General features: G+C 45.2%; 2 protein-coding genes and 1 pseudogene across 2 annotated transcripts; 2 read left to right on the top strand and 1 right to left on the bottom strand.

Annotated features, from left to right (window-relative positions):
• Window positions 1–4,332: 4,332 nt before the first annotated feature.
• LOC123153831 (G-type lectin S-receptor-like serine/threonine-protein kinase At2g19130) lies at window positions 4,333–6,931 on the top strand. The gene has a single exon (XM_044572758.1). The coding sequence runs from the start codon at window positions 4,544–4,546 to the stop codon at window positions 6,929–6,931; it is 2,388 nt and encodes a 795-aa protein (XP_044428693.1). The 5' UTR covers window positions 4,333–4,543.
• Window positions 6,932–16,799: 9,868 nt separating this feature from the next.
• Window positions 16,800–16,938, bottom strand: LOC123155163 (uncharacterized; annotated as a pseudogene).
• A 799-nt stretch (window positions 16,939–17,737) lies between these two features.
• Window positions 17,738–20,206, top strand: LOC123153599 (G-type lectin S-receptor-like serine/threonine-protein kinase At2g19130). Its single transcript, XM_044572644.1, has one exon. The coding sequence runs from the start codon at window positions 17,738–17,740 to the stop codon at window positions 20,204–20,206; it is 2,469 nt and encodes an 822-aa protein (XP_044428579.1).
• The last annotated feature ends 4,820 nt before the right edge of the window (window positions 20,207–25,026 follow it).

The raw sequence follows: 25,026 nt of genomic DNA, 5'->3' as shown, positions 1-25,026 counted from the left end.
GGAGGGCCTTGGCTGAGGATTTATAAGCTCAGAATATTCAGGTTGCTTCTGATTGCAAAACAGTGGTTGATGAAGTGAGAAAAGGGTCTCATGCGGCGTATGGAGCAGTAATCCAAGAAATATCCGAACGATCTTTGAATTTTCATTTTTGTAATATAGCTCATGAATTTAGGAGCTCGAATTATGAAGCTCACAACCTAGCAAAGCACGCTCTCTCTCTCGGTATTGGCCGACATGTTTGGTTGGGCCAACCGAAAAACCTTTCCTTCGTCCCTGTAAACATTGTGACGTCTGAATAAATAAAGCTTTATGGGTTGTCTCAAAAAAAAAAAACCGTAAGCAGTCGGAGTTGGACTGTGGACATGTCCTGCAGATGACCGGCGCCGTCGCTGTCCCCCGGCAGCCGATGCGACGACGCGATGCAGATCGCGGAGGAGATGCAGTTCTATCCCTCTGATCCGTGCCTATAAGTTATGGCCGCGGAAGCTGCGTGGTACTTGCAGCAGCCATGGGGAAGAAGACGCCGGAGAAGGAGAGTCCAGAGGAGAAGAAGAAGCTGGAGAAACTGCGGAGCGCGGCGCAGCGGCAGAAGGCGAAGCTGTACATCGTCGCGGCCAGCATCGCCCTGCTCGCCTGCGGCTGCCGCAGCAACAGCAAGCAACCAAAGCGTACGTGTGTCCAGCCTGACAGTATATATATGTAATTATTAGGAGCCATGCATACGTACGCACGTACAGCACATGAACATCAGTAGGAGTACCATCACAACATCAGAACTCCACAAGCATCGATCAGTGCTATAATAGTTTCCAGCCTGAAAGTACATTTTTCTACAGTCCAGAGATTTGATTATTTGGTGATAACAGTTCACGAGCTTCAACCAATTAGGGGGGTCTGGTGATATGTTGCATCTCAGTATATATCCAGCAAGGCCACTTGCTCAGTTAAGCCCGTTTTTTTTTTGGTCACGGAAAGCTCAGCTATCCTGTTCAACACTGTCAAAACCTGTTCGACGAAGATAAATAGTATTCCCAGTTTCATTTCCTGTCCTGTTGGAGAGAACTTCTGCTCTCGAGCTTCTAGGCAGCGTAGTCGCCTGGAAAAAGTTGCTTTATTCTCTGTTTAGGTGCTGTTGGAACTATTTGTGACTGCTTTATCTGCTTCAATCTATAAAGTTGGGGCCGGGGGGGCAACCCCTTTCTTTAAAAAAAAAAGTATTTCCTCCGTCCGGAAATACTTGTCATTAAAATGGATAAAAAAAGATGTATTTGAAACTAAAATACGTTTAAATGCATCCTTTTTTCATTCATTTTAATGATAAGTATTTTCGGACTGAGGGAATATTGCCCTCGGAGGGGAGTGGGTGCATCGACATTTCAGTTGAACTCGACCAACTCCTGCGATTACGAAATGCGCTCAAAGCTGCTATCATCGATCTGCATAGCGGTTACGGACTGATCGATTCAATTTAATCATGGAGCTACAGGCTTTACTTATTATTATTACATTGCATGATTGCAGGTCAGAAACGGGATAGGAAGAAGTAGAAGTAGCTGGCAGAAAACCACAAATCGGCAAAAATAATACTGTACTACTGAACTTGATTGGTATACAACAGTTTGAAGTTTGAACACGCCAATACAGTTGGTACTTGCTCGTGGCTCTGGGTCGCTCGTGGCTCGTGAGACAAAACGAAGAGAAGAGTCGGATGATTCAGGTCATCTCTTGTCTCCGTTCCGTTTCAAGTGACGAGCAATGGATCGGAACAAGAATGAGAAGAAAAACATGAAGACATTTTGAGCTAGGCTGGAAGGGTTTGATCGGGGTTAAATAAAAAACACGAGTCACAATAAGATTATGTACTGCCCACTACTATTGGACTGTGAAATGATGTCGATGGACTATATAGGCATGTAGAAGCCGCCACATGTCTTTTGGAACCTTGAAGCAGTTCTTCCCCACACGACCTCTCCCCATACAGACAAACTTTTTTTTTTGAGGGTCACACAGACAAACTTGATCCCTTTCTTCATCGATTTCACTCGACGACTGAGCCTCCGGGGAAGTGGAAAAGGAAATGGGTGGGGCCTCGCATCCGAGAGCGGATCTGCGGATGGGAGTTGCCAAAGTGATAAGAGGGGACAGAGGCGAACTCATTGGGGTGCTCGGCCGGCCTGCACGCTTGGCTAGCGCGTCGGAAGCTAGGCCAGTACGACGCCTGAGGGAGGAGGGCCGCTGCAGTGACGCTGGTGGTGGCGGCGGGGCTATACAAGGAGATCTCCTGTACAAGAGGCGGAGCCGACAGCCGAGGAAAAGCCTGGCTAGTGGGACCCGTGGGCCATCGCAGCGGTGTGGACTAGTACATTCCATGTAATTTTTTTGGAGAAACAAACTTGGTAAGAACATCTCCAACAGACGCAAAATAGGGTATCAAAAACAGTTTTAGGCGCAAAAAAGTACTTACTCCGTTCCTAAATATAAGTCCTTTTTTAGCACAAATACAAGTCTTTTTAGAGATTCTAGTATAGACTACATACGGAGCAAATCGAATGAATCTACACTTTAAACTACGTCTATATATATACATCCGTATGTAGTCCATATTAAAATCACTAAAAAGATTTATATTTAGGAATGGAGGGAGTATAGGTTTTAAGGCACTAATTGTTTTGGGGAAATTTAACATGGAAAAAGTTTGATTTGTCATGGTCAAAAAACTGGCATCAAATCTGTAGTGGAGACTTTGTTTTTTTTGTCAAAGCAGATGATGTTAAATAGGACAGCAGGAAAATTCCTGCCGTAGCTGATGATGTAATAGAGCATCCAGGTATGTTTTTCTTCTCCACAATTGCATATATATTGAAACAAGTAATATCAAACTCATCTCAAACGAATCCAAAACAAATATAACATAAATAGAACTTAATTAGTAGTGTTACATAGTTCATCAACCCGCAACATCAAATTCAAGCGGAACCACCATGCTTCGGCCTCTTGATCTTGTGCATCATAGGATCAAAGCAATGTCATACTCTTTGTTCATGTCATATTCCTCTTTGGACGAGGAATCATCCTGCTAAGAGGATTCAAACGAGCTCATCTACAACACAATAAGTTTACCAACAACAAAATTAAGAAATACTCACCTGAGCACGCAAGGCGGTGACGATCTCAATCTCCGATGCGGGGACCTGGAAAATTAAATGAGGAGAGAATTAGATTGAGTCGAATGCGGCACACTGTGACGCGACTAGAAATGGGCGAGGCTCACCGGTGAGGGAAGTCGAACCGGCGACGAGCGACACAACGGCGCGGTGAGAGGGGGGGGGGGGGGGGGGGGGGGGGGACGGGACGGACGAGGCGAGTCGGCAGGTGCTCGTCTGCGGGCGCTGGGCCGGGAGCGTCCGTGCAGGCGGCGGCTCGGGTAGGTGGGGCAGAGGGGTCGAGCGCGACGGCGCGGGGAGAACTGAAGGAGGCCGCTGGATTTTGAGAAAGAAGATGACAACTGGAGAAACGGGCAGCTTTCTCCACAGCTAACTGAAGAACAACAGTGCAGAATATGTAAAACCCAAATGCTTCAATTCAGGTCTTTGATATCTCAGGTTTTATATCCAAACCTGAGCCAAAAGTGTTAGCAGTTTAATTAGGATTACATTAACCACTTGTTCCTTATAAACGGGAATTACATGTGAAACCGTAAAAATCAACACATAGCCCACACTCTGAAGTAGTAACTGAACAAGCGTTCGGCTGGTGAATGAAGAATCCAGGTTCCTCACAAGGAGGGTGCAGGCTCTCATCCCGCTGTGCTGCTGAGGAGGGCAGGGCGACGCAGCTTTCTTTGGCGCTGCAGGGCAGCAAGCCAAGCCAGGAGAGGCGGAGCGAGAGGTTAGGGGAAGGTCTGACCATAACCGGACAGCCTAGTTTTGCTGCGCAAAAGAGAAAATCGATCACACGGATACCAAACGATCACATTTGATCGTGTGCCCTATTTTACTTCTGGGCCAGTTAAAATGTTCTACTCACTCCGATCTATATTAATTGTCGCTGATTTAGTACAATATTTTACATTGCTATCTTGACCATATGCCATTTCAATTCTACAACATGTCTTCTCATGTGAGCCGGAAAAAAATTTAGCCTTCCAAAAGAGAAAGAAATTATATGGTTTGATTGGTGTGATATCATAAACTGTATTATATACTTATAAGGCAGCTTAAGAAAAGAGCACCCGAAGTGTGACATGCCTGTGTTGGTCATACCTTGATGTGAGCCGGTAACCAAATGCCTGGAGCTCATGCTCTCATTCACTCCTCTGCTCTGCACCACGCAAACCCAGTCCACAACAAGACCAGACTGCCCTGCCGTGGGTGGCATGCACTAGATCATCACCACATGATAGTATTCGTCCAGCTAATTTGGCTGCTGTGCTTGACTGTTGACTCCACAGTGCTTATCTACTGCCATCACCACTGAGCACCCAACTTAATTACATCTGTGGTCTCTTTTGCAGCTGCAAGCTCGCCCTCCTCTTTAGAACACCATGCCTTTCCTCCCCATTGTTTTCACCTTGCTCTTCTTCCTACGCGCCCCAGCAAGTTCTGCCGCGACGGACACCATCTTCGCCGGCCAAGCACTTGGTGTCAACGACAACCTCGTCTCCAAGAATGGCAGGTACGCGCTTGGCTTCTTCAACACAAGCAGCAGCAAACCCTCCCAAGACACCACCAACTGGTACCTTGGCATATGGTTCAATACAGTCCCCAAACTTACTTCTGCATGGGTTGCAAATAGGGACACACCAATCAAGAACACCACCTCACTGGAGCTCACAATCTCCCACGATGGGAATCTGGTCATCTTAAACCGGTCCACCAAGTCCATAATCTGGTCTACAGAAGCAAACATCACAAGAAATAGCACCACTGCCATGCTGCTGAGTAGTGGAAATTTCATCCTAGTAGACTCTTCAAACTCATCAGTTCTGTGGCAGAGCTTTGATCATCCCACAGATACACTTCTCCCCGGAGCAAAGCTTGGATGGGACAAGCTCACTGGCCTCAACCGTCGTTTAGTTTCTTGGAAGAACTTGAACAACCCAGCTACTGGTGTGTATAGTGATGAGATAGGTCTCTCGTTTAGCCTAAACCAGTTCTTCCTAGCGCCACATAACAACTCCATGCCATATTGGTCGACAGGTATATACAATGGCGAAAACTTTTACTCAAATTCAGGGATGTTGACACAAAATCCACTTTTAAGTGCAACAGTTGTTGGCACTGACCAAGAGATGTACTGGACATATAATTTAGTAAAAGAAGATATCGTTACTCGAAATATTATTGACAGCTCAGGTAAAGTTAAGATGTTCTTTTGGTCCAAGCAGGCACAGGATTGGCAAGTGGTCTATACCCAACCACTAGCTCCGTGTGATGTCTATGCAATCTGTGGACCTTTCACAATTTGCAATGATAATGAGCTCCCATATTGCAATTGTATGGAGGGCTTCAACATAACATCCCCCGTGGACTGGGATCTACAAGATCGAACCGGTGGCTGCTCGAGAATTACTCCGTTAGAATGCATTGGCAATAAAAGCACAACTCATACTACAGATAAGTTCTACTTGGTGTCATGTGTTACGCCTCAGACTGCCCCAAAAGTAGAAGCTGCTACAAGCGCGAGTGAATGTGCACAAGTTTGCCTGAATGATTGCTCTTGCACCGCCTATTCCTTCAGTGACAGCAGATGTTCTATCTGGCATAATGAATTGCTCAACATAAGAGCACTGCAATGTAGTGGCAGTACAAGTTCAACTGGAGAAACTCTTTACCTTCGTGTTTCTGCTGAAGATTTCCACAGAGTGAAAAACAACAGAAAGGGGATTGTTATCGGAGTTGCAACTGGTACAGGTGTTTCTGCTCTAGGATTATTTGCACTTGTTCTCCTGGTAAAGATTTGGAGAAACAGAAGTAAGAGCTCCAATATACTGGATTGTGTTCAAGGTTGTACCAGAATCATTGCCTTTAGATACACTGATTTACAGCATGTCACAACAAAATTCAGAGATAAATTGGGGGCAGGCAGTTTTGGTTCTGTATTCAAGGGGGTTTTAAATGACTCGGTAGCTATAGCAGTGAAAAGGCTTGACGGTGCTTATCAAGGAGAGAAGCAATTCAGAGCTGAAGTGAGCTCGATTGGAGCTGTCCAACACATCAATTTAGTTAAGCTTGTCGGTTTCTGTTGTGAGGGTTCCAATAGGTTGCTTGTTTACGAATACATGTCAAACCGCTCTCTTGATGTCCATTTATTTCGAAACAATCCGATGATATTGAGTTGGACTACTAGATATCAGATAGCCATAGGGGTTGCTCGAGGTTTAGCCTACTTGCATGAGGGATGTCGAGACTGCATCATACACTGTGATATTAAGCCAGAAAACATACTTCTTGATGATTCATTCATTCCCAAAGTTGCAGACTTTGGAATGGCAAAGCTTTTGGGAAGGGAATTTAGCCGAGTACTGACTACAATGAGAGGAACTGCAGGGTACCTTGCACCTGAATGGATCAGTGGTGTTGCTGTTACACAAAAAGTCGATGTGTATAGCTATGGGATGATGTTGCTGGAAATTATATCTGGAAAAAGGAATTCAAGTGCATCATTTTCTAGTGGTGGCAACTTTGATGTTTATTTCCCTGTTCATGCCGCACACAAGCTTCTTGAAGGAGACGTTGGGAGTTTGGTCGATCAAAGTCTACATGGTGATGTCAGTCTGGATGAGGCTGAACTCGCTTGCAAGGTTGCATGTTGGTGCATTCAAGACAACGAGCTTGACAGACCAACAATGGGACAGATAGTTCAGATTCTCGAAGGGCTAGTTGAGATCAGGATGCCCCCGGTACCAAGACACCTCGAAGCTATGGCTTAAAGCTCGCATTCCATGTGGTTCCAATTCTTCTGTATATGGGAAACTAGATGGGTTGCATATCGAGATGTTATAATACGAATGTGTATATTTGACACATTTGAAGCTATAGACATATTTACTATATAAACGTAGTGCCTATGAATCTATGTTTGGAGATGCGGTTGTATTCCATATATACTGCGCTAAAGTGCGCCTGAGCGCAAAGTTGCTAATCGTGCGCTCCGGTCAGACTACGCGCACCACTCCCTCGCCTCTGTAATCAAGGAACCATCGAACCTCGCGTATTTTTCTTCCACCTAGTAGTAAATTTAGTGGGAAACCTAGTAACGATATTAATTTCATTACTATTGCCTCCCACTCGTTCACGATCCCGCGCACATATGACATAGTAATGAACAATAGGAAACATAGTAAAAGAATTTATTATGTTACTGCTGCCCGATCTTGTTTTATTAGTGTTCGCTTCCATTTCCATGGCTCGTAAAAAACTATGGAATATAGTAATCAACCATCATAACCGTTACTGTGTGGACAATTGTCCTAGTAAATGTATTGAGAATTAGTAGTAATAAGAGTTCTCCAATGGTAAAGCGAGAGTATTTGCTAAAGTAATTGAGCGATTTTTCACATGGCTGATCATTGTAAAGTTGAAAAGTTTCAGGCTGTAGTAACACATAAAATGCAAATTACTACATGCGGCTTGCCACTTACGATCAAAAGAAAGTGTGGAACCACGTGGGGTGGGGTGGATCTGCGGAGGGGTGCACATGCAGTTACTTTTTTCCTAATCTAGTTACGGCTCAATGGGCAGCGCGCATAATCATAATTCTACGCTCTGGCTCACTTTAGCAAGTCTATATATATATATATATATATATATATATATATATATATATATATATATATATATATATATATATATTAATAAAGTTGTAATGGCTTGAATGTACAGAAACTCACCCGAACATGTGAGACGCGGTAGCTGACAGTTTTTGCCGGCGGTGAGGGAGACGGCGACGATGTAAATCCCCAGGCGCTGGAAACTGCAAAATTAAATGAGGGGAAAATTAGATAAGAGTCCAATGAGAGTGTGACGAGAATGGAAATCACCGGGGCTCACTAGTCAGGGGAATCGGCGGCGTGGCGGGGGACTCGACCCCGACCTCGCCTCCGGGGCATCCACTCGAGCGAGCGCCGGTGCGGCGAGGGCAGACGGGGCGGGGGCACTCGAGCGCGCGCTGGACGGAGTAGGACTGCGGCAGGGCTTGGCGAGGTGGCGCATAGGAAGCCGCGGGATGGACTGTGATATTTGTCACACGTGTGCCACATAGCTAAAACTACCACACACCTCCTCTTTCCTTTTTAATTACATGTATAATTGCATTAGAATGAATCACCTTTCTTTCACGGGCATTCATTACTCTAATTACATGCATGCACCACAAGACAAAAAAGTTGATCTCATCCAAGATTCTTCTTATTCCGAAAATTCAAAATGTTTTGTAGTTCAAACCGTCAGTCCGATGTAAAAAACGTTTTGACATAAAAGACTCGTCACGACGAGATCTTCAAAACTAGATCTCATGTTGGTATATTCCGACGAATTTTTTTTCAGATCAAAAGTTACCACGCCTCGGCTACATAAGTTATCACACATGTAGTATGCAACTTACCGTGGTATTTTCACATAAATTACCGGAGGCATAAACATTGTTCTCACACCTTCTCTACATGCATATATATGTATGCATTAGAACACAAAAAAGTCGATGTCATCTTAGATTTTTCTTATTCTCAAAATTTAAAATTTTGTAGCTCAAACCATTGATCTGATGCAAAACCGTTTTCACATAAAAGATTCGTCGCCATGAGATCTTCGGAACTATATCCCATGTTGATATGTATATTCCGACGACTTCTTTTTCTGGGTCAAAAGTTAACATGCCTCGGCTACATAAGTTACCACCCTTGTAGTATGTTATTCACCTTGGTATTTATACATAAGTTAATGGGGTTATATTTTTCAGCAATTTTTCCCCCTTGGTCAAAAGTTACAGCGGTGTTTGTACTTAAGTTATCAGGTATGTAATTCGTGCATTACCGTGCTATTATTACATAATTTATCAGGGGGAGTGGGTTATGTTTCCAATAACTTTTTCTCTCCTTGGTCAAAGTTACCGCGGTATTTGTACGTAAGTTATCAGGTACACAGTTCTTTAATTACCGTGCTATTTTCACATAAGTTATCGGGGATGTTTTTAGCAATCCCACCCCCTTTGGTCAAAGTTACATGATGTTTATAAGTAACTTATCGGGCATGTGGTTCATATATTACCGTACTATTTTCATTTAAGTTATCAATGATGTTTTTCAATAATTTCCCATCCTTGGTTAAAGTTACCGTGGTGTTTGTAAGTAGGTTATCGGATAGGTGGTTCGTATATTACCATGGTATTTTTATATAAGTTACTGAGTATGTTTTTCAACAATGTTTTTCTTTCTTTGGTAAAAGTTACTGTGTCGTTTGTATGTAATTTATCGGGTATGTTTTTCATATATTACCATATTATTTTCACGTAATTTATCAGGGTATGTTTTCAAGAACATTTTCCTAGGGTCCAAAATTAGCGTGATATTTGTATATGAGTTATCAGCTCTTTTGTGCGTATATTACCATGATATTTACACATCAATTACCGGGTATATTTTCCAACACTTTTTTCCCTGGGTAAAAGTTACCGCGATGTTTGTATCTAAGTGTGTGTTTGATTTGGGAAAGAACAGATAAAATATACTGGATTTAGTTCTTCACCTCTTGCGAGACTATTTTCAACAACCATGATTTATCATCAACATATAACCCCCTATTTATGAGCAAAATTTCAACCAAAGAAAAGATGAGTACTCTATTCACCTCAAGAGAGAACAAAATTGATGCTAGATCTGCTGCTGCTGCTTCAAAATTGATGCTAGCATCATTCTATTTTCATCAACAGGAGGCTCTTTCCTTCAAGCTACTACTGGCACTTGTAAAAAGCATCATCATCATTAGAAGTAGTCGCATGAGCCAGAGCTCAATGGATCAAACAACTGCTGATCTTGGTCCATGTCCGCAATACAGAGACGTGCACTCTTGCAGTTAAATGGATCAATCAAACAACAAGTATGAAAAACTGCTGCTTGCTGAATGGATCTTGGTCCGTGGCCGCAACAGCTCGTCACGCGTGGACGCCGCAGCACTAGCAGCAACAACGTCGGCCGCCGTCGTTGGCCTCTCCGGCTACTGGGTGAGCACCGGACACCGCTGCCCCTCGTCTTCCCGGTTGTGAGCCGCGCACCCGTTACAGCAACTCGTTAGGCTATCTGCCACCGCTTGTCGCGTGTGGCCGCAGCAGCAGCAGCACCCATGCCGGCAGTCGTCGCCCGCCCGCCTTCCCGGCAATGAGATGGGCACTCGCCGCCTTGCTTCTAGCCCTGCTTCAAGGGAGAGCACCGCTGCCCGCCCCACCATGGCCCTCCTCCGCCTTCCCATCACGACCGCCTGAGAAGGAAGTTCGCTGAGATGGGGAAGCACGCAAGCGCGGCGGCCGGGACTCGCGCTGACGACGGTGGCAGCGCTCGGCAGAGTGGATCAGCAGGGACGAAGGGCTAGCAAGCGTGTCGAGCTTGGGGGCACGGACTGGCATGGGCGGCGGCGTGGCCGGCGACCATGAGATTCTGCGCAGACACGCCGCCGACCATGAGATTCTGCGCAGGGTAGCAACGCGATAGATAGGTGGGGATCGTGGGTGACTGGGTGGGTGGGTTTGACGAAGGGATCGATTGATGAGATCGTGTGGCAGTTTTGCAATCTGCCACACGGTTGCCACATACATATTTCGTAATGGGAAACAGCAGAAACACAGCCATGCTGAAGGCAATTAGTAAGGGCAATTAATTAACTATTTGATGGGCAAAGGGAGGCCAAGATGTTTGCAAGGAAGCTCTTTCACCTCACAAGGCAAATGCTCCTGGAGAAGAACAGCCAATTCGTCGACAGAACATTGGATTGGTACATCACTGCTCTTCTGAATATTCGCCTCAAGACCAGATGCAGCCCCAAACAGATGTAAAATATCCTTGGTCAGCTCCAAATCTGAAGCCCGACGTTCCGCAGTCATCAGCATCTTCCAACGGTCCGCCCCCATTTGATTTTGCACCGGATAGAATGTTTGTCATGGTGTTCCATTGTCTCTACTCGTTTCTCTTCTGCCCCTGTGGCATTTTGGCATGCCTAAAATCTCTTTGTGTTTGCTATACTTTCGGCTCCAGCGGCCTGTATCTGCTATCTCTACTCCTTCATGAGCGGCACGGCTCCGGCCACACAAGCTGAGCAGGTGACCCATCCTCCCGTCTCCTTATCTTCTCTTCTCGAGGATTTGTCAAGTTGTGAAATTCCTGGTCCAGATTTAAACCACAGCTCAGGAACACACACAAAAAAAACAAGTTCATTTGTACTGGTCTTACTGAGATATAACCATTAAAAAAAGGGCCAATCTAACGAGCCACAATTCACAGCCTAGTTTGAAATAACTACTATTTGACTTAGTGGTTTTTAAAAAGAAAATGTCTTGGGCTACAGTTTAAAATGGAGAAAAATATATACTGTGTTCACATTTACGGGGAAAAGAAAACATAACTTTTAGTATGTAATTTCAAGGTCAGGTGCGACGGTTGCACCACATGGGTGACGGCACAAGACACATTCTCAGAACACAGAAGCGAAAAAAAAACATGGATTTTTAATGTCATTATTCCCACAGCATTGAAAGGATATTTAGTTGCTCATAAAAAAAATTAGGAATGTTTCCAAGAGGTTGCAGCCAATGAACAAAAAAATGTAATATTGTGCAAATGTATCCATACTAAATTAATTCAATAGACTGCAATCCTACAAATCAAAAAGTTCATGTAGAAAAAAATACTAGATTTCTTTGGACGGAGAGACGCTACTGACGATGTGTACAAGGCTTTCTTTTTAGATCATCAGGGTCGAGCTGCAGCCAATACAGGAAAGGAAACAACTGGAGTTAGTGAGATTACATAGTGACAGAAGTAAAAGCAATCAGATCAGAGTTGTAGTGTCGTCACAAGTACTAGATTATTTGTTGTAACTAAAGATGCCATGGCTGCTGCCCTCTTAAATACATGAAAGAATACAAACAGTTGTGGCCAAAACAAAACTTTACAGCAAAGTGTATAATAGAACCAAAAACTTAATATGATTTGTATTAATTGAGGTTTATTTTCTTAAAAATATGGCACCTTCAGATCAAGCCAGCGCCTGAAGTGTCTGCATACTTGTCATGTTGTGATAGCGAATACTTTGATCATGCCCACACATGTCTCTTTCCTCTACACTCTCCAGTCTCCACCACGCAAACCCAGTCCAAAGCAAGTTTTTCACTGCTGTCAAAGCAAAAAAGGAGTCCAGAATAAGACTGCTGATACTATTCAGTTTTCCACCGGTTTGTATGGTTATCATGAACTCTTGACTTTTGGCTCCACCGTGCCTTTTGTGAGAAAGGCTAGGAACGTCGTGCCTTTGCCAGGGCCGACGGCTTCGTGTTTATAGGCAGGGTCGCGACCTCCCTGATAGCGTACAAAGTTGTTGGGATTAAAATCTTGGAGAACAAGGGATAGACTAGAGATAGTCATTCAAGAAAACAAGAATATAAACTATAACAAACTCCTAGTCTATCCTGAACTACAACCTTCGGTAGTCAGCCTTCGAGCGCATACAACTTGTCACGTTGTTTAACACCCTCCCTTAATCACAACTTCGCAAGTTGAGATTACGTTTGAATTCTTCAAGATTCCTTGTAGGTAGTGCCTTGGTGAAGCCATCTGCAACCTGGTCCCTTGAATGCACAAAACGAATTTCCAATTGTTTATTAGCAACACGTTCTCTCACAAAATGAAAATCTATTTCAATGTGTTTTGTCCTTGCATGAAAGACCGGATTAGCAGACAGATAGGTGGCACCAAGATTGTCACACCACAAACATGGAGCTTGACTGTGCTTCACACCAAGCTCTTTCAGCATGGACTGAACCCAAATGATTTCTGCTGTGGCATTTGCCAATGCCTTATACTCAGCCTCTGTACTTGACCTTGATACGGTTGCTTGTTTTCTTGCACACCATGATATGAGGTTGGGTCCAAAGAACACTGCAAACCCACCAGTAGAACGTCTATCATCTAGGCATCCTGCCCAATCAGAGTCAGAGAAAGCACTGACAAGTGTAGATGAGGACTTGCTGAAGGTGAGACCAAGATTCATAGTATGCTTTACATATCTAACAATACGCTTTGCAGCAGTCCAATGAACTGTGGTAGGAGCATGAAGAAACTGACATACTTTGTTAACAGCAAAGGAAATATCAGGTCTTGTCAGAGTGAGATATTGAAGTGCTCCTACTAGACTTCTATACCTGGTGCTATCCTCTTGATTCAAGGGATCTCCTTCAGTAAGAGACAGCTTTTCCGTACTAGACAAAGGAGTTGGTACAGGCTTACATCCTTGCAAACCAACCCTTCTTACCAGATCATTAGCATACTTTTCTTGGGATAGATGAAGGCCATCCTCAAGTTTCCTTACTTCAATTCCTAAGCAAATCACCCAGATCCTTAAGAGCAAACTCAGCACTCAGGTCTTTCAACAGTCCTGCCACTGCCTCATCAGAAGAACTAGTGACAATAATATCATCAACATAGATAAGCACAAATATTCATGTATTTGCCTTTCTATAAATGAACAATGAAGTATCTGATTTGGATGGAACAAAGCCAAGTGCTTGTAACTTTTGACTGAGACGTGAGTACCATGCTCGGGGTGCCTGCTTTAGTCCATAAAGAGCTTTATCAAGCCTACAAACATGAGAGGGTGAGTTTTTGTCGACGAACCCGGGAGGTTGTTTCATGTATACTTCCTCTTCCAGAACACCATGCAGAAACGCGTTCTGTACATCTAGCTGCCTAAGTCTCCAGCCCCTGGAAACAGCAATTGATAACACAAGACGAATAGTAGCAGCCTTTACAACAGGACTAAAAGTATCCTCATAGTCAATACCATATCGCTGTTTGTAACCTTTAGCTACAAGTCTGGCCTTATAGCGGTCTATGGTTCCATCAGATTTACTTTTAATTCTGTAAACCCACTTGCAATCGATCAAGTTTTTACCTCGTGGTGGGGAAACCAAATGCCACGTTTTGTTTTTCTGGAGTGCCACGTGTTCTTCTTCCATAGCTTTCCTCCACCGTGCATCTCCTAGGGCCTCATCAAGTGTGCGTGGTTCTCCTGTGTAACATGCAGGACCAAACTTGGTTTTATAATTTATAGGCTGAATCACTCCCTTTTGTAGACGCGTGCGTGGAAGGCGTGGTGAAGACACGGGCACAGAAGATCCGGGAGAATCTGCACCAGCCGATCCCGAGGTGGATTCTCCTGGTGTTGCAGCCGCGTCAGGCGCAGCCGGATCTTCTGTGGCTGTTGCAGATGACGGAGCGGGCGTAGGCGGCGCAGAAGATCCCGCACCAGTCCCTGTGGCGGCGACAGGATCCGCCCTGGATCGCGCGCCTGGGCCCCTGGACAAATCAGCGGCAGAATCCGCTCCGGATCGCGCGCCCGACCCCCTGATTGGATCAGCGCCGGTTTGCGGGCGGCGCGCGTAGCAGCGAGGCCCACTCGCGGGCCAGCGGCTCTCGGCCTGCCGCGTGGAGTGACTAGACTGGCGCGGGCCCGACGGAGCGTCTGGACCGGTCGGTGGCGCCCGCGTGGCGGAATCAGAGTCGTTGGCGCGGCTCCTGATGGGCGCAAGCGCAGGCGACGCGGTTTCTGCGCTGCCGCCGCCCTGCTGCCGCACGAGTCCCGGAGCAGATTCGCTGCCGAACTGCTGCCGTTCCAATCCCGAGGAGGATATGCCTCCAAGATTCTGGCACATAAAATGTCGCCTGGTTTCTTCATCATTTTCAGCGATTTTTGCACCGTTTTCTTCATCATCAGCTGCTGTATCTGCATCATCAGACTCATGCACAGGGTTATGAGGATTAGTCAACGTATGATCATCACAATTATTTTCTCCCCCATGATCAATACCGGAAAGATGCGACGGTAGAAGAAGAATTTCTTTTCTAAGGAGTGCGCCGGCATTGGGATGAAGATCAGCAAAGGGGAATTTGGTTTCATCGAAAACAACATCACGTGATATGTATACTCGACCGGTGGAGACATCAAGGCACTTGACTCCTTTATGTTGTGCACTGTATCCAATGAAGACACACTGTTTTGATCGATACATGAGCTTGCGATTGTTATATGGTCTAAGATTTGGCCAACAGGCACAGCCAAAAACACGAAGAGAGTTGTAGTCAGGCTTGGTATGAAGGAGTCTTTCAGTGGGTGTGTCATTGTTAATGACCCGACTAGGCAATATATTTATGAGATGAACGGCCGTAAGGAATGCTTCATCCCAAAACTTGAGTGGCATGGATGCTCTTGCCAAGAGAGCAAGGCCAACTTCTACTATGTGCCTGTGTTTGCGCTCGGCAGACCCATTCTGTTGATGGGCATGCGGACATGACACGTGATGGGCTATGCCAAGTTTTTGGAAAAATGAGTTTAGCTTCTCATATTCACCTCCCCAATCAGATTGGAGGGCGATGATTTTGGTGTCAAACTTGCGTTCAACGAGAGCTTGGAAATTGAGAAAGACTTGAAACACGTCGGATCTCTTCTTAAGAAGATAGATCCAAGAGAATTTGCTAAAATCATCAATGAAACTCACGTAGTATGCATGTCTACCAACAGACGCTGGGGCAGGTCCCCAAACATCAGAAAAAATGAGTTGTAAAGGCTTGGTAGAAATACTAGTGGAAATAGAATACGGCAACTGATGACTTTTAGCTTTCTGACATGAATCACAAATTGTTTCGACATTGTGCTCTCCAACATATGAGAGTTTATTTTTCCTAAGCAAACGTTTAACTAAAGGAAAAGCTGCATGCCCTAATCGATCGTGCCACCGTGTTGAAGATAGCTTGGTGGCACTGAAAACTTGTTTATTGAACCTTCTAATCTCCGGAATCAAAGGGTAGAGCCCACGAACGCATCTACCTAGATAAAGCACCTTCTTCGTTGCCTGATCCTTGATCAAAAAATAGAAGGGGTGAAACTCAAGGAAGACATGATTATCAATAGCAATACGATGAACGGAGAGAAGGTTTTTATGAGCACTAGGGACATGCAAGATTTTTCGAAGATGAATTTTTCTATGGGGGGTATTAATAATTGAGTGACCAACATGACGAATCTTCATACCTTCTCCACTAGCAGTGTGGATGTGGTCTTTGCCGCAGTATTTCTCACGCATGGTCACCTTCTCGAGTTCACCGGTGATGTGGTTGGTTGCACCGCTATCCACATACCAGTTTGTGTCTACTCCATATGAGCCATCAGCTGCCCCGGCCACCTTCTCATCCGAGGACGAGTCACCGTCGTCATCGAACCTGTACCAACAGTCTTTGGCTGTGTGGCCGGGTTTTCCACAGATCTGACAACGTACGGCGTCGGGGCGCTTGTTGGAGGAGTTGCGGCGACCGCCCCTATTGTTGGTGTAGGAGGGCCGGCCACCACTGCCGCGAGAGTCGCCGCGGTCGCCACGGTCACCGCGATCACCGCGGTCGCCGCGGGTGTTGTTGCTGTTGTTTCCTCTGCCGCGGGTTGGCCCGCGGTAGCGTGATCCACCACCTCGGCCACGCACAGCAGCGTTAGCAGAGGACTTGAAGCCGCCACCACCAGAGTTTGTGCCCTGGAACAGCGCCACCCTTTGATCGAAGTTGCTCATCTGAGCATACAATTCATCAAGGGTGACAGGCTGAGTTCGGGCGTCGAGGGCGGAGACGAGGGGTTGGTACTCCATGTCGAGGCCGGCCGTGATGTAGGAGATGAGCTCGTCGTCGCCGAGTGGCTTGCCTGCAGCAGCAAGCTCATCGGCGAGGGAGCGCATGTGCGCGAAGAAGGTCGCAACGGACTGGTTTCCCTTCTGTGCGTTCGCAAGGGCGACGCGGATGTTGTTGATGCGCGACAGCGACTGGGACGAAAACATGTTCGCCAGCACTGTCCATAGCTCGTGTGCATGGCAGATCGAGGTCACCTGCACGAGTACTTCCTTGGACAGATTGTTCAGAAGATAACCAAGTACCTGTTGATCTTCTCGGAACCAGATCGGATGAAGGGGGTTTGGTGCGGCCGTCTCCTTCCCGTCCTTGTCCTTGGTGACGACTGTCTTGGCTGGTTCCGGCGTGCTGCCGTCAACGTAGCCATAGACGCCCGCGCCTCTGAGCTGCGGCGTGATCTGTGTGCGCCAGAGGATGAAGTTTGTGCGGGTGAGCTTCTCGGTAATTTGGCCGGTAAGGGTGGAGTTGGATGAGCTGGAGGATGCCATGGCGAAGGCTTGTGCGATGGAGGGCTGGGGCTAGATGGATGGAAGAGTTAGGCTCTGATTACCATGTGAGAAAGGCTAGGAACGTCGTGCCTTTGCCAGGGCCGACGGCTTCGTGTTTATAGGCAGGGTCGTGACCTCCCTGATAGCGTACAAAGTTGTTGGGATTACAATCTTGGAGAACAAGGGATAGACTAGAGATAGTCATTCAAGATAACAAGAATATAAACTATAACAAACTCCTAGTCTATCCTGAACTACAACCTTCGGTAGTCAGCCTTCGGGCGCATACAACTTGTCACGTTGTTTAACACCTTTTACGGCTATGACCAGACAATTGAGGGTTGAGCACTTATATCTGCAGTATCTGCATCTTCAGGTTTGCCATCCTCTTCATTTCATCATGCATCTCCTCATAGATTTCATCTTGCTCCTCTTCCTGTGCACCCAAGCAAATTCTGCCGCGATAGACACCATCTTGGCCGGCCAAGCACTTACTGTCAACGACAAGCTCGTCTCCGAAAATGGCAGGTACGCGCTTGGCTTCTTCAACACAAGCAGCAGCAAACCCTCCCAAGACACAACCAACTGGTACCTTGGCATATGGTTCAAAACAGTCCCCAAATTTACTTCTGCATGGGTTGCAAATAGGGATACACCAATCAAGAGCACCACCTCACTAGAGCTCACAATCTCCCAGGATGGCAACCTTGTCATCTTGAACCGGTCCACCAAGTCCATAATCTGGAGTACTCAAGCAAACATCACAAGAAATAGCACCACTGCTATGCTCTTGAGTAGTGGAAATCTCGTCCTAACAGACTTTTCAAACTCATCAGAAGTTCTGTGGCAGAGCTTTGATCATCCCACAGATACACTTTTCCCTGGGGCGAAGTTAGGATGGGACAAGGTCACTGGCCTGAATCGCCGCCTTGTTCCTTGGAAGAACTTGAACAATCCAGCTACCGGTGTCTATTGTTATGCGTTAGACCCCAGTGGTCTCAAACAGTTCATGCTTACACCATTGAACTCCTCCATACAATATTGGTCGACAGGTGTATGGAACGGCGAATATTTTCCCTCAATACCAGAGATGAAAGTCAGCAACCCAGTTTTCAACACAACATTTGTCATCAATGACCAAGAGAGGTATTTGACAGTTAACTTAGTCAATAAATCTATGGTTACTCGTAATGTAATGGACGTCTCAGGTCAAAGAAAAGCGTTCATTTGGCTGGAGGACTCACAGGATTGGACAATGATCTATGCCCAACCGAAACTTCAGTGTGATGTCTTTGCAATCTGTGGATCTTTCACAATTTGCAATGATAATGCGCTTCCACATTGCAACTGCATGGAGGGCTTCACCATAACATCCCCAAAGGATTGGGAGCTAGAAGATCGAACAGGTGGGTGCTCAAGAAATACTCCGTTAGACTGCATTAGCAACAAAAGCACAACTCATACAACAGACAAGTTCTACTCTGTGTCGTGTGTTGAGTTTCCGGAGAATGCCCCAAAACTAGAAGCTGCTGCAAGCGCGGGCGAGTGTGCACAAGTTTGTCTGAGTGATTGCTCTTGCGCCGCATATTCCTTCAACGATGGAAGATGTTCTATCTGGCATAATGAATTGCTCAATATAAGAGCGCTAGAATGCAGTGGTACTTCAAGTTCAACTGGAGAAACTCTTTACCTGCGTGTTTCTGCCAAAGATTTCCATGGAGTGAAAAACAACAGAAAGGGGATTGTTATTGGAGTTGCAACTGGTACATGTGTTTCTGCTCTAGTTTTATTTGCACTTGTTGTCCTGGTAATGATTTGGAGAAACAAAAGCACGAGCTCTAGCCATATACTCAATGGTGTTCAAGGTTGCAATAGAATCATTGCATTTAGATACACTGATTTACAACATGCCACAACAAAATTCACAGATAAGTTGGGGGCAGGCAGTTTTGGTTCTGTATTCAAGGGTTATTTAAATGACTCGGTAGCTATAGCAGTGAAAAGGCTTGACGGTGCTTATCAAGGAGAGAAGCAATTCAGAGCTGAAGTGAGCTCAATTGGAACTGTCCAACACATCAATTTAGTTAAGCTTGTCGGTTTTTGTTGTGAGGGTTCCAAGAGGTTGCTTGTTTATGAACACATGTCAAATCGCTCTCTTGATGTCAATCTATTTCGAAACAATTCAACGATATTGAGTTGGACTATTAGATATCAGATAGCCCTGGGGGTTGCTAGAGGGTTAGCTTATTTGCATGAGAGCTGTCGAGACTGCATCATACACTGTGATATTAAGCCAGAAAACATACTTCTTGATGATTCACTAATTCCCAAAGTTGCAGACTTTGGGATGGCAAAGCTTTTGGGAAGGGAATTTAGCCGAGTACTGACTACAACGAGAGGAACTTCCGGGTACCTTGCACCTGAATGGATTAGTGGCATTGCCATTACACCAAAAGTTGATGTGTATAGCTACGGGATGATGTTGCTGGAAATAATATCTGGAAAGAGAAACTCATGGGCACCATGTACTAGCAGTGGCAACCTTGGCGTGTATTTCCCTGTGCATGCCGCACAAAAGCTTCTTGAAGGAGATGTCGGGAGTTTGGTAGATCACAAGCTACATGGTGATGTCAATTTGGATGAAGTTGAACTGGCTTGCAAGGTTGCATGTTGGTGCATCCAAGATGAGGAGCTTGATCGGCCAACAATGGAACGGGTGCTTCAGATTCTTGAAGGACTAGTTAAGATTACGATGCCTCCTATACCAAGACTGCTCCAAGCTATAGCTTGAATCTCATTCAACATGATCCTAATCCTTTTGTATAAGGAAAACTAGATGAGTTGCACCTGGAGATGTTATAATTAACACAGATGTGCATATTTAAAAGAGATTCAGATGTTATATAATACAGATATATGTACTATACAAATGTAGTGCTTGTGATTGCAGATGCGGTTGTATTCCATATATTGAAGTTGTAGTTGTTTGAATGTACTCAGTATTGTCGTACTTTAACTGTCTGGATCGATATCGAAATAGGCGCCATAGGGAAACTAGATGGATTTCATGTTCTATGATTGGAGATGCATTGTATTCCATGTAATAAAGTTGTAATAATGGTTTGAATGTACTCAGTGTCGTCGTTGTCTCGATCCATGCTGTAATTGGCACCCCAGATATTTCTTTTCCTTCACATTTTCTCCGCTTACAACGGTAACACCAAATCTAGTAGTTTCACCCTTGCTCGGTGATAGCAAGCAAGACTGCAGCAGAGGTTGCAGAGAAAACTCACCTGAGCACGCGAGACGCGGTAGCAGACAACTTTTGCCGGCGGTGGGGAAGACGGCGACCATCTCAATCTCCGGCGCGGGAAGCTGCACAATTAAATGAGGGGGAAATTAGATAGAGTCCAATGGCGCACTATGAGACCGGTCTGGAAGATCTGCGGCGGGGGACTCGATCCCAACCTCACCTCCGGGGCATCCGAGAGGTTCATGGGCAAACTCGCTGGGGGTTGCCCGGCATATGCTTTTGTAGAGGGAGGTGGTCACGGGCAAGGCAAGTCGGCGGGTGCTCGATTCGAGCGGGCGCCGGCGCGGCGAGGGCGGACGAGGTGGAGGCGGAGGCCCTCGAGCACGCGCTGGACGCGCTAGGCCGACGCGACGCGGGCCGGAGTAAGACCGCGGCAGGTCTTGGCGACGCGACGCTACGCATAAGAAGCCGCGGGATCTCATTGCGCGGTGACGCTGGTGGTTACGGCGGCGCTGATTCGGTGGGGCGGCGGGGGAGCCCGGAGGTCAGGGGAAGGCCTGACAAGCGGGACCCGGTGGGCGGGGGCATCTTCGAACGGCATTTTGTTTCAACGGGAAACAGTCAAACAGCAGTATCACAGTCAGGCTGAAGGCAATTAAAGGAAACCTTTTTCTTTTACACCATTAGAGCATTTCTAGCAATTGTTTTTAGTCACTATATATACTTGGTGTCAGGTGTTTATCCAACCTGACCCTCTGGTGTAAAAAACCGTGTATGGACTGCTGACCATTTGGCCAACAGAAGGAGCCTTCTCAGCGTCTGCTATTTTCTATTTTTATGAGCAAAGGGGAAAAACATAGGTCTTTAGTATCATGTCACTCTATAAAATTCCACAATACTGAGATGATATTCGATTGCTCAAATAAAAAGCATATGAATACTCTGTAAAGGTTACAGTCAATGCACAAAGTAATAGTGTAAACTACTCAAGCATAGGAGCATTGTGCAAATGGATCCATACGGAAAAAGTAATTCTATAGACTGTGAGCCTACAAAACAAAAATGTTCATGTAGAACAAATTACTCCCTCTTATCCAAATTAATTGATGCAACCTCTATACAATGTTTTACTTAAATTGTATAGAGGCTGCGTCAAAGTAATCCGGATCGGAGGGAGTACTAGATTTCTTTGGACCAAGACACACGGCTGAAAATAGGTACAAGGTTCGCTTCTCATGATCATCAAGGTTGGGCTGTAGCCAGAGGCCAAGAAACAAAGGAGACAACAGTAGTTTAGCTAGATTACGACGTAGTGAAGCGCATACAAATGTAAAAGCAATCAGAGATGCTACAGCGTTGTAGCATCGTCAGAAGTACACGATTATTTCTTGTAACCAACTAAAATACACGAAAGAACACTAGCAGTTGTGATAAAAAGAACATTTTGACAGCAAAGTGTACGCTCCGAAAACCTAACATCATTTGTATCAACTGATGTCTGCTTGGTTAAATACATGTCAACTTCAGATCAGAGCTAGTGCCAGAAGTGTTTGCATACTTGTTGAGCTGTGATGGCAATTGGCAAACACGGCGTGGGGTGGTAACCAAATGCCTGATCTCAATCATGCCCACGCGCTTTTCCTCTTCACGCAGACCTAGTCCAGATTCCAGAACAAGCTTTTCACTGCAATCAAGAAGAAAAGGACAGCAGTCAACAACAAAGACCGGGCTATTGAAAATCCCACAGTGTTGAAAAGATACTTGATTGCTGAAATAAAAAGCATAGGAATGTTTCAAAGAAGCGAAGAGGTTACAGTCAATGCACAAAGCAATAATCTAAACTGGTGCAAATGGATTCATACAAGGAAAAATTCTACACACTCCAAGCCTACAAAACAAAAAAGTTAATGTAGAAAAAACTACTAGATTTGTTACGACGGAGAGACACTACTTACAATCGGTACAAGGCTTTCTTTTTAGATCATCAGGGTCAAGCTGTAGCCAATACAGGAAAAGAAACAACAGAAGTTAGTGAGATTACATAGTGATGTGCATATTACAGAAGTAAACGCAATCAAATCAGCTAGAGTTGTAGCGTCGTGGCTGTTGCCCTCTTAAATACACGAAAGAATACTAACATTTCTGGTCAAAAGAACACTTTACAGCAAAGTGTATAATACTAACAAAAACTTAACATGATTTGTACTAACTCACGTTTGCTTAAAAATAAGATCAAGCTAGTGCCTGAAGTGTTTGCATACTTGTCAAGTTGTGATGGCAAACAGTGTGGGCCGGTAATCAAATGCCTGATCTCATGCCACTGACCATGAAAATCTGCTAATGAGGCTTAAAATTTTGTTAAGAGTAAGAGACTAATAATAGTGCGGCTGCTCATGGTTATTTTGGCCGATTAATCTTAAAAGATGCTAGTTTCAATAACTCATGTTCTTTACACTTCTTGGTGCTTGGCCCTTTCATCTCCACTCACCATTCTCTAACACGGCACAACCCAAACCCAGTTCAGATTCAAGGTTTTTCTGCTGTCAAGATAAAATAACATTCCACTACATCATTATCCTGTCGCAGTTGAAAAATACACCACTGCAATAAGTATTCTTTCCACTAATGCTTGACTCTTGACTCCACTGAGCCTTTTACTGCCAGGACAAGACCATTGAGCACCCATCTTATAATTACAGTATCTGCATCTGCAAGCTCCCATCCTCTTCAGTTCATCATGCATCTCCTCGTATATCTCGCCTTGCTCCTCTTCCTACGCATCCAAGCAAGTTCTGCTGCTACGGACACCATCTTGGCCGGCCAAGCACTTGTTGTCAATGACAAGCTCGTCTCCAAGAATAGCAGGTACGTGCTTGGCTTCTTCCAAACAAGTAGCAGCAAATCCTCCCAAGACACCACCAACTGATACCTTGGCATATGGTTCAATACAGTCCCCAAGGTAACCTCTGCATGGGTTGCAAATAGAGATAAACCAATCAAGAACATTGCCTCAATGGAGCTCACAATTTCCCATGATGGCAACCTTGTCATCTTGAACCAGTCCACCAAGTCCATAATCTGGTCTACAAAAGTAAACATCACGAGAAATAGCACCACAACAGTGCTGTCAAGTAGTGGAAATCTCATCCTGACAAACTCTTTAAATTTTGTGAATGAAAAATCAAATCCGTGAAGTTTTTTTGAATTCATCAACTTTTTTTTAATCAAAATTGATGATTTTTTCAATGTTCAAGAAATCGTTAACTGGTAGCTGCTCGGTCAGTTTAGGAGTAGGGATTAATCGTTGAATCGGCCTATTAACTGGATTAATCGGTCGACCATTAATCGGTCGATTGAATAGAAACTTGCCAACATATATCTAGATTTTTAATGTATTATACCATACTCCAATGCTCCCATCTATGTAGTATACCAAAATATGTTGCCATACACATATGAAAAGCATAGAGAGGAGGTAAAATTATTAATCCTATCTATTAGGGAGCGGCATGGGGCCGGAAAGGGGTTATGGGCCAAAATTTTGGGCTTTGTTTGCCTACCCGTTAATGGGCCAGCAGGGATTAATCGGCATGACAATTGATTAATCGGTCTAACTGGCCAATTGAAAGATCGTGGATGTCGCCTAAAGGGGGGGGGGTGAATAGGCGTTTTAAAAGAATTACGGTTTAGGCTTGAACAAATGCGGAATAAACCTAGCGGTTAATTTGTCAAGCACAAAACCTACAACAACTAGGCTCACCTATGTGCACCAACAACTTATGCTAAGCAAGATAACTTACTAGGTGATAGCAAGATATATGACAAGAAACAATATGGCTATCATAAAGTAAAGTGCATGAGTAAAGAGATCGGGTAAGAGATAACCGAGGCACGCAGAGACGACGATGTATCCCGAAGTTCATACCCTTGCGGATGCTAATCTCCGTTTGGAGCGGTGTGGAGGCACAATGCTCCCCAAGAAGCCACTAGGGCCACCGTAATCTCCTCACGCCCTCGCACAATGCAAGATGCCGTGATTCCACTAAGGGACCCTTGAGGACGGTCACCGAACCCGTACAAATGGCAACCCTTGGGGGCAGTCACCGAACCCGTACACTTTGGCAACCCTTGGGGGCGGTCACCGGTACCCGTCAAATTGCTCGGGGCGATCTCCACAACCTAATTGGAGACCCTGACGCTTGCCCGGAGATTTACACCATAATGATTGAGCTCCGAACAACACCATCTGTCTAGGGCACCAAGGCACCCAAGAGGAACAAGCTCTAGGGTGCCCAAACACCCAAGAGTAATAAACTTATCAAACTTCACTTCCACGTATCACCGTGGAGAACTCAAAA

This window comes from Triticum aestivum, chromosome 7A (assembly GCF_018294505.1).
Source record: "Triticum aestivum cultivar Chinese Spring chromosome 7A, IWGSC CS RefSeq v2.1, whole genome shotgun sequence".
NCBI lineage: Eukaryota > Viridiplantae > Streptophyta > Magnoliopsida > Poales > Poaceae > Triticum > Triticum aestivum.
Note: the sequence above shows the minus strand (reverse complement) of the source record. Positions and strands in the feature narration are given on the sequence as shown.